The sequence below is a fragment of the Jaculus jaculus genome, chromosome 4 (genome assembly GCF_020740685.1).
Source record: "Jaculus jaculus isolate mJacJac1 chromosome 4, mJacJac1.mat.Y.cur, whole genome shotgun sequence".
In the NCBI taxonomy this organism is placed as follows: domain Eukaryota; kingdom Metazoa; phylum Chordata; class Mammalia; order Rodentia; family Dipodidae; genus Jaculus; species Jaculus jaculus.
Genome location: NC_059105.1, coordinates 92,465,605 through 92,479,280, shown reverse-complemented (window position 1 = coordinate 92,479,280; position 13,676 = coordinate 92,465,605). Strand labels below are relative to the sequence as shown.

At 34.9% G+C, this 13,676-nt stretch overlaps 1 protein-coding gene across 4 annotated transcripts in view; it reads left to right on the top strand.

The window, feature by feature from the left end:
- The window catches only part of Acvr2a (activin A receptor type 2A), a 100,940-nt gene that overhangs the window by 86,354 nt on the left and 910 nt on the right, over positions 1-13,676 (top strand). For 3 of the 4 annotated variants that reach the window (XM_045147003.1, XM_045147002.1, XM_004651821.3), the window contains 6 exons: positions 240-383; positions 1,817-1,962; positions 3,721-3,835; positions 5,967-6,105; positions 9,723-9,853; positions 10,928-11,790. In XM_045147003.1, the coding sequence (XP_045002938.1) occupies positions 240-383; positions 1,817-1,962; positions 3,721-3,835; positions 5,967-6,105; positions 9,723-9,853; positions 10,928-11,122 (870 nt within the window). In that variant the 3' untranslated portion in view covers positions 11,123-11,790. Of the gene's footprint in view, positions 1-239; positions 384-1,816; positions 1,963-3,720; positions 3,836-5,966; positions 6,106-9,722; positions 9,854-10,927; positions 11,791-13,676 lie in introns of those variants that run through there. The other variant, XR_006636767.1, reaches the window with a different exon arrangement.

Below are 13,676 nucleotides of genomic sequence, written 5' to 3'. Positions count from 1 at the left end.
TAACTTATAAACAGAATGTGTTGCATTTAAGATTCAAGAAGTGTAGCATTTTCTATGAAATCTTGTTTGTAAACCTAGCAACAGAAAAATACCTTTTGAAGGAATGGACAAAAGACTGTTTATATGTATCTTTAATTTTTGTTGTTGTTTGTTTTGCTTTGGATTAGAACTTATTGAATAAGTAGAAATGGTTTACTTTCCTGTATTGGTTTGTTGGTATTTTTTCTTTTTAATTGTAGGACAAACAATCATGGCAGAATGAATATGAAGTCTATAGTTTACCTGGAATGAAGCATGAGAATATATTACAGTTCATTGGTGCAGAAAAACGAGGCACCAGTGTTGATGTAGATCTTTGGCTAATCACAGCATTTCATGAAAAGGTAAAACTACTTAGCAGTTAGGTTTAGTAAGGTTAGAATTGGCCTACCTACCTAATTTTGACTGTGTACATTGTGACTGTCATGTTTTGAGAGACAGTATTTTATTACAATTGATTAATATTTGACCTAGAGATATAAACCAGTTATAAATAAAAATGTTTTAATTTTTTTTCTTACTGTATTTTATATTATATTTTTTTATTCAAAGGGGAAAGTGGGAGGAGGGAGGGCATTACCATGGGATATTGTTTACAATCCTGGAAGTTGTTTTAAGTTTTTTAAACAAAAGAGCAAAGATAACTTCTTAAAACCTAACTAATCCTCTAATCATAAGGTCATCTTTTGTCCTTGATTTCTTGTAGTGTAATTACTACTTTCATGGGATACTTATCTTGGAAAAGACAATGTTCCTCATGACTTTTATGAACCAAGTTTTGAGCATGCATTATTTGTCTTACAACTTTTAACTCAATCTGACTTCGTGATAAATCCAGAGTCAGAAAATTCATATGATCTTTTATTAACTTGCAATATCACCAAAACACAGTTGATACTTTTTCTCAATTTTTCAATTTTTTTGAGTTTGAAAGTACCACTAATGAAGTAAGAAATGGTGGGTTTCTTTTCTTCTTGCCTCTCCCCTTTTAGTTCATGATCTTCCTGCCTAAGCAGCCTTCTAAATGCTGGGATTACAGGCATGTACCACTATGACTAGCAAGGAATTGTGTTTCTGATAATTACTTTCATCATTGTTAAGTATAAATGGCTCTATACTTTGCTTAGTACTTGACTATAAAGACAATAGAATCTCTAAACTCTAGAGTTTAGAGGAAGATCTAAAAGAAACTATCATCAATCGATCGATTTATCTTCTCATCTATTTCTTATTAATTTGAGAGAGAGAGCATGGGTATGGCAGGACCTCTTGCTATTGCAGTTGAACTATAGATGCATGTGCCACTTTGTGCATCTGGCTTTACTTAGTTACTGGGTAATTAAAGCTAGGCTGGTAGGCTTTACAAGCAGGTGCTGTAAACTGCCGGGCCATTTCCCTAGTCCCAAGGAAGACACTCTTTATATTGGTGATTATTTAAATTTAGTTACACTAGTCTTGTGGTGTCAGTATATTTTCACTTGAAAGTTTTTTTTTTTTTTTTTCCTCCTTAAATTTGAGTTAGTCTTGTTTTTAACCTTTTAAGCAAGTAGGGGGATTGACTGTTTCTGTAATGAGCCTGTAATAGTCAGTCCTTTGTTGTTGAATGTTTATTAATGTGACTTGGAGAGAAATTTGAGCCACTCTAGAGATTGCATTTTGGGTATTATTATATACTGAAAGAAGAGATATGTTGTCTTTTATAACCACCTATATTATAATGAAGTCTCAGTATACTTACACTTTTTAAGAGCTAATGTTTTCCCCTTTATTTCCTTAGGGTTCATTATCAGACTTTCTTAAGGCAAATGTGGTCTCTTGGAATGAACTATGTCATATTGCAGAAACCATGGCTAGAGGATTGGCATATTTACATGAGGACATACCTGGGTTAAAAGATGGCCACAAGCCGGCGATATCTCACAGGTAGAGCAAGATTTATATTTTTGTCCCAGATAATTCAACATACATTTATTTGAACTTTTAACCCCTTGGGTAAAATTTATTTTGCCCTAGCTATCTAATCATATTTGAAGACACAACATAATTTTCATATGGTTTCAAAATTAGTTTTGAGATTGGCTGGGAAGTATTTTGGGTAATGTTCATGTTACTCTCATCAGTAAAGTTTGCCATATTTAAAAAAAAAATGTTTATTTTGTATACACAGAGACAGGGAGAAATAAAACAGAGACAGAGAGAATGGGCATGCCAGGGCCTCTAGCCACTGCAAATGAACTGCAGACACATGTGCCACTTTCTGCATCTATCTTTACATGGGTACTGTAGAATTGAGCCCAAGTTGTTAGGCTTTGCAGGCAAGTGCCTTAACCGCTGAACTATCTCTCCAGCCATGTCTTATGTTTTGTCTCTGAAAGCATATTTGAAATGAAAGCAAATTTTTTTCTGGTACAGAGGAAAAATGATTTTAATTTACAACATGATTTACTTTATAGATAATTACAAATAGGTATGCAAGGGTATAGAATTAAAGAGAAATTTTGAATAATTTCTTTATATTTTGAATGACCATATATTTACTGATTTATTCCTTGAGCTAAGGTAGAAGGAGGCATCATTCAAAAAATTGTCCAGTGAAGAAGTAATACCCAGACTTAACAGTTATCATACCTTGGAAACAAAAAGTTTGTCCCTGGAGAATGGATTCAGTTACCCATGTATTTTGACTTGAACATGGGATTTAAGTCATCATTTTGCATTCAGTTTAAATTGTCTGTTTTATACTTTATGGTAGTAGTAGGGATTGAACCCAGAGTCTCTTGCGTGCTAGGCAAATAAATGCTCTGTTGCTGTGCTATCACATCTAGCCCTGTGTTAAAAAATAGGCATTAAGGGATTCATTTAGTGAATGCTTGGTTGAGTGCCACCAGGTTGTGTTTAAGGTTGCTCAGAGGCAGGCATTGTAGTCTAATTTGCAAACAGTAAATGACTTGCACTTGAGGAAGGGTCCCTCTTTCATCTTCCTTCTTAGAGTCTGCCTTCTAAAGTAACAAATGCTTCAGAACCTTTCAGGACTCTGAAAACCTTTTGAGACTGATCCCAGTTGGATTTTGAGACAGTTTAATCTACATGTCCTTTATTCCACTGCTGGTTTATGTGACTGTACCCATAAATGTGGCCATTGGTCATAACAAAGACATGTTTAGCAGGGTAGTCTCTAGGATAAACTAGTTGAGGCAGATATGTATAGAAGGATATTTTACTGCGTTATACTGATAAACATTAGAAAATCAAATTAAATTTATGGCAAAATTCTATACTCCCAGGGATACTTTTCTATAAAAAGCAGATAGAACAATTAAATAAATAGTAGGGGGCCATTCTAAAATGTAGGTCTGTACCTATAGCTTTGAAATATTCTCATTATCTTAACAAAGCAATAACTTTATAATTAGTCTGTGTGAGTAACATCCATAACATATTTTTTAGCAGATCTCTGTAATATTGCTCTGTGGAGAGGATTCCTTGTTGTTTTGGTTATGAATTGGAGTTTGTGACCATACCCCTTGTGCTTTAGGCTAAATTATGGGGACTCAAAAGCATCCTCTTCCTTTCCCTGTCATGGTTTTCATTCAGTAGCATATACATTCTCCTTTCCTTCCCTTCCCTCTTTCAATAAAAGTTTAAAAAATTGTTTAAAGTACTTTATCTTCCTATTTGAAGGGACATCAAAAGTAAAAATGTGCTGTTGAAAAACAACCTGACAGCTTGCATTGCTGACTTTGGGTTGGCATTAAAGTTTGAGGCTGGCAAGTCTGCAGGCGATACTCATGGACAGGTAAGGATGTTAACTAACATGTAAGGAAAAAATAAGCCTATCTCTTAGTTTTTTTTTTTTTTGTTTTTTTTAGAATAACATAGCAGGATTGAATTGATCTAAAATTGTTGTGATGGTGATTGAATCTGCATCTAATCAAGAATTATTAATGTTTTTGTTATTTAGATTTTTGTGAGATGTAGGGCCTATCCCAGGCTGACCTGGAATTCACTGTCTAGTTTCAGGGTGGCCTTGAACTCAGGGCAACCCTCCTACCTCTGCCTATGGAGTGCTGGGATTAAAGATATGTGTCACCACGCCTGGCTCCTAATCAACAATTCAACAATTCAACAATTGTATTTACATTTCTAAGGAGAATGGAAGATACTTGAGATTAGATTGGCATTTCCATAACTCTTAGATTTTAGAGATTAAAAAAAAAAACAAATCCCTGAAGAATAAGCTTTTAATAGGTCATATTCTTAGGGAGTTCTAGGTATTAACTTAGAAAAATTAGTTTGCTAATTTCCTCATCAACTTAAAAGGAGTGGAAGATTACTCTTCTCACCATAGTATATTAATGTCTTTCCATATTTCTTCACAACTGATTTCTTGCTTCTGCTTCTTTATTGCTTCATTAACTCGTTGATCAACTTGATTGCTTTTTTCTCCCTAAATTTTCTCTAGAGTCAGAGTTCCTGAAAACACACAGGTGAGACATCTAACTCTAGTCATGGTCTACACAAATAGATGTGACCCTTTATGAAGGAAGGTCAAAGGGAAGAAGAGTACCCATACATGAGGCTTGAAAAGGTGTCTCACCTTTGTGAAAGTCATCTTTTAGTCCAGAAAACCAGGTTGACTTGAAAGGGACGTTTCCTTCTAAGCCAAGTGATTCTTGCAGCTAGGTCTTACCATATCTTCATCTTTGGGCTCATGCTAATTATTTGGTTAGTTAATTCTCATTTTCCTTTCTCCAAGAATACAGTTGCAAGCAATCATGGCACACTGAATTTTGGCAATATCAGTTAAATCATTTATAACTTTAGTTCAAGACAATAGTCAGCAGTCATAGGGAAGGTGACATGTTTTTTTGGGGGGGGGTTGGGAGGCTGTTGTGGGGAGACTACAACTGAAAAGGAGATTGTGTAGAAATTTTGGGGACAGACTTCTGTGCTTGGAAAGACTTGGAATAAACTTTATGATTACTTATATGCATGGTTATCACAGGACAAAATTTGGGGAGCAGTTTCATCCTTTGGTATAATAACTGGTAACCTAAGATGGCATTAGTTTATCCTTAAGAGAAAATGAGACTAGTTATTTCGAGTGGCAAAAAGCTACCTTTTGTATTTTCATTAAATGAATTAAAAACTTGAACCCAGAAATTTAATGATCTGTCCTATTTTTTTAAAATAACTTGTTATATTTGCATGCAACTCTTCAACTTAGAGTTTAGCAATCACAGTCACTGAGGATGGAGACTTGAAAGCACCAGCTTCTAAGCTGCTCATAGATCTGCACAAGTACACTGTGGTCAACCTAGATAGCTCATAAAACTTTTAAAGCATTTATATTAAGACTATTGTCAAGCACCAGCCACAACAAGCTGCACTAGCTTGGTAACCATAGTTACAGTACTATGAAATACTAAATTGTGGGTAAAAGATATAGAGGACTCTAGACAGAAGAATTCATGAATAATAAGATTTGATACAGGTAGAATTTTATTTACTTATCATGGTTAATTCTTTTTATACCATCTTAAATGTCTGTTGGTGAAGCCCTCAAAAAAAGCTTGTTTGTAAAGGTATATGTCAAACAGTATCAAGGGTACAGTAAAAAGTATGCTACTTTCTCTATTCCTTTTCCCGGGAAAAAATACTGTTTAGGTTTTTTTTTTTTTTCTTTCTTTTTTTTTTTTTGGTTATATCCAGATAGGGGGAAAACCCTTTTCCAGTATGTTTGTTGATATAGCTTTTAAATGTGCCCAGGAATTATCTTACTATATATACCTATCTTATAGTATGGTAGTGTAATTTTCTTACCTTACCATGGACAAATAGACCATATTTGGTTTTTATTCTTTTTACAAAATGGTAAAATGAAATTTCATAAAATGAGTACTATTTACTTTCACGATCTTTTTCAGGTTGGTACCCGGAGGTATATGGCTCCAGAGGTATTAGAGGGTGCTATAAACTTCCAAAGGGATGCATTTTTGAGGATAGATATGTACGCCATGGGATTAGTCCTATGGGAACTGGCTTCTCGCTGTACTGCTGCAGATGGTAAGGGAAAACATATTTTTAAAAAGTACATATGCTATATTTATGGGAAAGGCTGATTACATTCAAAGGTAAAAATGTAGTTTCTTGGAGCTGGAGAGATGGCTTAGTGGATAAGGTGCTTGCCTGCAAAACCAAAGGACTTCAGTTCGATTTCCCAGGACCCATGTGAGCCAGATGCACAAGGTGGGGCATGCATCTGGAGTTCATTTGTAGTGGCTGGAAGCCCTGGTGCACCCATTCTCTCTCATTCTCTGTCTCTCTCTCTGCCTCTTTCCCTCTCTCAAATAAGTAATTTTTAAAAAAATTTAAAAAACCCAGGCTGGGGAGATGGCTTAGCAGCTAAGCGCTTGCCTGTGAAGCTTAAGGACCCTGGTTGGAGGCTTGATTCCCCAGGACTATCCAGATGCACAAGGGGGCACATGCATCTGGAGTTCATTTGCTGTGGCTTGAAGCCCTGGTGTGCTTATTCTCTCTCTCTGTGTCTTTCTCTCTCTCTCTGTGTGTCTTTTTCTCTCTCTCTCTCTGTCACACTCAAATAAATAAATAAATAAATGAAAATGAACAATAAACAAAAAAATTTAAAAAAATCAAAAACCCTACTTTGTTAAAAAAAATGGTAGTTTCTTTTTAATGGACTTCAAAAGGTAGTTTAGATGGTTCCAACACTTCATATACTTTTTAGCTTATTTCTTAAAACAGTTTCAGAAGTGGTTATCTGTGTTTTATAGATGAGGAAATTGAAACAGAAAGAAATGAAGTAGCTTACCTCAAGTTGGTAGATGATGAATTCCAGATGGAGAGGGCTGTTTTGGTTAGGCACATAGGTTCTGCACCTCATGTTATCAAGTCAGCTCTTTTGGTGAGAGCTGCAATTTTAAGACACTTCCAAAGTACTCAGGCTGAGGCTGCTCTGCACTGGGGTAATACTAGATTATACTTGAATCTAACTAGATTACAATTGAATTCTGACCCTTAGACAGAACTGTGAGCAGATGTTCGGATGAACCGCAGGTTAGATTCTGCCTCTTTAAAACTTTGAAGGTCTGACCTCATTTAGAAATTTTTGTGAACATTAGCCACTTCTCTAACACAGCACCTTGATTCTAAAGAGTTCCTTTCTTTGTTCTTTGTGTGTATATGTGTGTGTGTGTGTTGTTTTTGTTTTTTGGTTTTATGAGGTAGGGTCTCATTCTAGCCCAGGCTGTCCTGGAATTCACTATGGACTCTCAGGATGATCTCAAACTCAAAGTGACCTTCTTACCTCTGCATCCCAAGTGCTGGGATTAAAGGCATGTGCCACCACGCCTGACTCTTTGTTATTATTATTGAAGTTCTTGCTTAGGTCATATGCATACTTGCCCATTGGACTATAAGACTGCATACTGCATTTCTACATATGGGAAATTGCCATGTCATGCAGTTTTTAGTGATATTTATAAGTTATTTGTTCTTTTATAATTTGTTGTAGCATTTTTTATTTTGATAAGGTAGATCCTGGTTGGACTACATTCCCAAACAGATAGAAGCTTATCTTTTTTATTCCAATTTATAATTCTCAAAAACTCTGAGTGCACACTATTGATATTATGTTGAATATTTAAAAATATATAAGCAACTTTAACTTGTGTTTCTAAGAAGTATTTATTTTCTGAATACTGTAAAATGCTGTCAGTTAAAAGAATATCTCTGGAATATGCCGTTTGACTTAGGGTTCTAAACTTTTAAAGGGAACTTAGTAAGAATGTTTAGAAATGGACAACCATTTATTCTTCCATGATTGGAACCTAAGAAAGTTTGAAATAATTTGAGAATAATTTTAGCTTTGAAGTTTATGGATGATGGGTAAGTATGTGCAGTTATGGAAACAGAAGTAGGCAGTTAGTAGACACTATAGGAAAATATATTTCATAAGAACCTCATTATGAATTTCATAGCTCATTAGATTTAGGGGCTGTAAGACTCTGCCCTCAAGTAATACCTAGTTAGGGTCGTAAAACATATTCTGTTAAGTTTTTGAGTAAGATCACTGAAGTATGTATAATGAGGAATTGTAAGTGTAAGGCATTTGTAACTATATTTGGATAAATGTAATATCAGAAATGTAAGACAGTGATACTGGGGTTGGAAGTTGCTTTATGGGAAAAGGGTTTATTGGGATTATTTTTATTATGGAAGAAGAAAAGGATGCTGATATTTATTAAATGTTTATGTATGTGCTATGAAATACTTAGGCCAATGGTACGAACCTGAACCACTGTGCTAAAGTGGATGTTTTTAAAGTGGCCAGAATCTAATTGTTAATGGTTTAAAATTTAGCAATTCACAAACTCTTACGTGCATTCCAAACCCTTAGGAATTCTGCTAAAATTCAGGTTCTAACTAAGTTGAGACCCTAGTCAACTTTTTTTTTTCTTTTTTTTAACAAAGTACCTGTTGATGGTGCTACTTGAGGAGTACAAAAAGATTGAGTAAGACACCTGAGAACGTTAGTTCTAAGTCATTGGAGAGCACATGCAGACTGTCTAGCCATCTTAAACGTGTACTGGGTTGAGTTAATGATTCCTTTTTGATACATTATCTTCTATTCATGAGTATTTGGTGCATTTCAAAACCTTGTACACACACACTTTAGTCAATGAAACTACTCAATAGTGACCATTTTTGTAAGAGATATAGCCATTAAGCAGAGTCTCAGAGAAGTTGCCAGTTTTCAACTCTACTACTTAATAGCAGTGTGCTTTTATGCAAAAATTTGTAACTTTCTGGCCTATCTTATATACAAACCACAGGTAAAGCCACCTTTTCTCTGAAGGTAAAATGAAAGTAAATAACATTTAAAGGTTTTGGTTAGGATAAGTGCTTATTGAAGATTAGATATTTATTCCTAACAGCATTTTCCTATTTGAGTACATCTGAGATAGTATTTAATGTGCTGAAGAAATTTAAAATACGTCTGTGAAGATCTAACTTGATGGTAACCCTGTTTGGGGTATATTTCTGATTTAAATAAGCCAGCTTTTGGTACTTCTTGTGAGAGCAGAGATAACTGAAATGCATTAATTCCTCATGTGGGCCATGGAAGCTTAAGCATGTCAGAGATAAAATGCTTATAAAAGTTTGAGCCCCAAATCTCCAGAAATAGAAACATCAGTTACCATTCTGATCCAAATAGCTGGAACTTTAAAAAGGGATGCATCTTTGATCTGCAGTATTAACTGTTCTCTATACCATTCACACACACACACACACACACACACACACACACACACACTCTCCATAGTAGATAAGTTCTTAAACTGTGTGGCAAGGTTGATAGAAAGATCAAGGGTTCAGGGCCAGCCTAAGCTATTTATTAAGTCTCTTTTCAAAACAACCAACCAACCACTGAAAACTTCTGAACAATCCTTACTTGTGTTACATGCCATGTAAACCTTTTGATTTCTGATAAAAGTTTGGTCTCTCTGTGATTCAAGTACAAATGAGTGAGGGGTCAGTCCTGTAATGATACCATGTAGAGATAAAAGAAGGTGATACAGAATACACTTTAGAATACTTACATCTACCAGGAAGATTTTCATTAAAATTGCTTTCTTCTTCTTTTTTTTTTTAAATTTCAGGACCTGTAGATGAGTACATGTTGCCATTTGAGGAGGAAATTGGCCAGCACCCATCTCTTGAAGACATGCAGGAAGTTGTTGTACATAAAAAAAAGAGGCCTGTTTTAAGAGATTATTGGCAGAAACATGCAGTAAGTTATATAGTTCATTTTTAATTTGAAATTCCAATAAAACAGTTTTCACAGGAATGATTTATTTTCTGTATACCCTTTTCTGGGAAGGTGATTTTCATATAAGATGTTTTCTACTAATTTTAGAGGCTTACAATTAGGGCTTTGTATTTGTCACTGGTCATGAAGCCATGAGTCTTGTAAGGCTCTTAACCTCAGTGGTCTAGTGTAAATGAGTGTCTTCTATTGGGAAAGGAATGCCTGGTTCTGATCCTATGGAAGCTGGCTAGTTCTGTTGACCATCACCTTCCACCAGATGTCATTTAAAACTTAGTAGGCATCAAGTTTTCATGAAGTTTTGCTCTTTTGATTTGGGCTTAGAACTTTTAAGTTTTTATGAGTGCTTTCAAATTCAGAGTAGAGGAGGAAACAATAAATGATTACTTTAGGAGAGTGGTGCAAACAGAATCCATATAACTAGAAACTAAGTAGAGCATCTTCATGTATAGCTTTTTAATACTGTATTGAATTGCAAGATGGTGAGACCGATAATGACCTAAAAAATGTTAAAAATGAGTGCTCCCATTAAAGTTTGAGTTATTCTCAACTGTCCACACTGAAATGGTCTATTTCATAACCAACAGGCAGAGATTTTGCGACTTAAAAATTGTATCTTCCTGTTGTGAATCCTCAATGCTTGCAAAAATGTTTTTCTTCATTGTCTTGAACATAATGCTTACTTTAATCCCAGCACTTGGGAGGCAGAGGTAGGAAGATGAGACTAGAGTGTAATCCAGGTTAGCCTGGGCGCAAAACTGTACCTTGAAACCGAAAAAAAGGAAGTGAAAGTAAACCTTGAGCTAGGCATGGTAGCACATGGTTAGGTTGCTTATAATTCTATTGCTTACAAGACTTGAGGCAGAAGGATGATGTTAGAGGCTAGACTGGGCTACATAAACATAAGCCAATGTTGACAATATAAAAATGCTGATCTTGAAACTTTTACTTACAAAACAGCATTTAATGAAAATGTTAGTCTATTTCCTAACAGAAAATACAAATCACTGTTATGTGTGACTGTTTTTCTCCTCTTAGGGAATGGCAATGCTTTGTGAAACAATAGAAGAATGTTGGGATCATGATGCAGAAGCCAGATTATCAGCTGGATGTGTAGGTGAAAGAATTACACAGATGCAAAGACTAACAAATATCATTACCACAGAGGACATTGTAACAGTGGTCACGATGGTGACAAATGTTGACTTTCCTCCCAAAGAATCTAGTCTATGATGGTCGCACCATCTGTACACACTGAGAATTGAGACTCTGAACTGGAGCTGCTAAGCTAACAAAACAGTTTTCCGTGCGAAGAGTGGGATGCCTCCTGGAAATATAAGAAAACAGCCTTTTGTTGAAAAACATGGCTCTGGGAGATTTACTGCATTGCCTGTGGCACAGATGTGAAGGACTTGACATAAGAGGAAAGTTACGAACTCTGTAATGGAACTTTTAAAAAAAAGTATACATGAAGAATGTGGCCCTCTCCAAAACAAGGATCTTTTGGATCTGGCTAATCAAGTGTTTGAAAACTGACATCAGATTTCTTAATGTCTGTCAGAAGACACTAATTCCTTAAATGAACTACTGCTATTTTTTTTTAAATCAAAAATTTTCATTTCAGATTCTAAAAAGGGTAACTTGTTTTTATTGCATTTGCTGTTGTTGTTTCTATAAATGACTATTGTAATGCCAACATGACACAGCTTGTGAATGTTTAGTGTGCTGCTGTTCTGTGTACATAAACCAGTCATCAAAGTGGGGTTCAGTAAAGAGGCTTCCAAGCATTACTTTAACCTCCCTCAACAAGGTATACCTCAGCTCCACGGTTGCTAAATTATAAAATTGAAAACACTAACAAAATTTGAATAATAAATTGATCCATGTTTTATAACAAGGTATTACAAATTCACTGTGTTATTTAAGACAAATAAGGTAAGCTATGCTTAGTGCCAATAATACGTGGCCACTCGTAAAGCAGTGTTTGTTTTTTCTTGTGCTAGCTTGTAATTTAGGGAAAACAAAAGTGCTGCTTTTTTTTTTTTTTTTTGAAAGAAATGGTGTCATTTCTCCTTTCTTCCCTTTATCTGAAAGCTTCATCTTATATCCAGGTCCCAAAATATTGCATACTTAACTAGTATTTTTGTTTTTTAGGTGTGCTGTGTTTGGGAAATATCTGAAAATGTAAAGCATGATTTTTTTTTTTAAGTGAGCTGTGACACTGGAAAGCTCTTCATTTTATCTTTTAAAATAGATTTTTTTCTTATTTATATATGTAAAATTGTAGTGTATTTCTTTTCACCAAACAGTGTGTGGGACATTCTTTATCACTGTTTTAGGATCACCTCAGGAAATGTCATCCAGAATTCCTCACTCTGCTTTGAGATTTGTAACTTTATCACTATATTTCTGCTTGGTGCCATCTTGTCAGAGTAATATTTGATGTCTGTGATACAAAAAGAATTATCTTAACGATAGAGATATTAACCTTTAAGCACAGATTTCAGATGTTACTGCTTTAAAACAAATCAGGGATAACAAGTTGAACTTAGTAACTTACAATATGCAATGACATTTAGAGGTAACCAATGTTGATATAGGTGATGTAGCCTAGCCTCCACCCCCAAATTGCTTTCACTACTAACTCTAATACTAGTTTAGGATAGTTTTTGCCTTATCTTTGCTAAGAAGTGGAATTGATGGCAGGCAGGTGCCAAAAATGCTTTAAAAAACATTACATTGGAATATAATTGGATTCTTTCTGAAATTTTTACAGGCCCAAATAAAACAATTTCCTGAATTTTTAATTACCAACAAATAGCCAGTATTATGCTATGTGCATTTTTGTTGGATCATTTTAAAATGCTGTTTATTTTGTAATCAAACTTTTACACGTTACTATCAGGAGGTCACTGTGAATGCATTATCTTCAAATGGTTGTTTAACCACACCATACACTACATTTTATATATGATATGCACTAATCTCTGGGAAGCATAAGTTATTTATATAACGAATACATAGGTGAACAGACTCTAAGCAGGGAGGGGAGAGTAACAGCATTCTTGTGTGTACCAGACAGATACCATGGAGAATTGTGCTCTTCATGTATGTACTGAAGGCCTCACTGTATTCTTAAATTTCCCATTTCATTGTTTACTAGTTTTATTTCAAAAGTATTCAGCATCTCAAGTGTTTGATTTAGTTGGAAACAAATCAAGAGGATGTACGTAAGAGAAAATTGTTAATCTCTTAAAGATAATTTCTACCTGTTGTAAACATTGAACCCTCTTTTCAAAAGTCAAAAAAGTTGAAGCAAAAACAGGGGATATTATGACAAATGTTTGGCTTAGGAAAGCATTACATGTAAGTAATGAGACCTGTTAATTTACAATATAGTCTTTTCCTCATGTTAGGAAAATTTTTTAGAAATCTTGGGTATTGTACTTAACACTAGTTAATCAGTTTTAAAACGTGTATTCTCTTGAAGACTACATTAATATAATACTTTTTTTTTTTAAAAGCAGTAAAATAAGAATGTTCCAGTGACTACCTGTCCTACCTTGTCTTGTTAACTTTCTTTTGCAGGGCATCTTAGTGTTTGGTTTACAGTCAGTACACAGTGGGCAAGTTAGCAAAGAAGTTTGAGCCAGGGACACTATGAATAAAGATCAATAAAAAAATAGTGTTTTGTTTGGGGGACAAGTAAGACCCCAATAACTTCATGTGTATGGTGCTCCTGATTTGCTTTGTATGTGGCCTTTCTGATACCCATGGGAACTGCTGC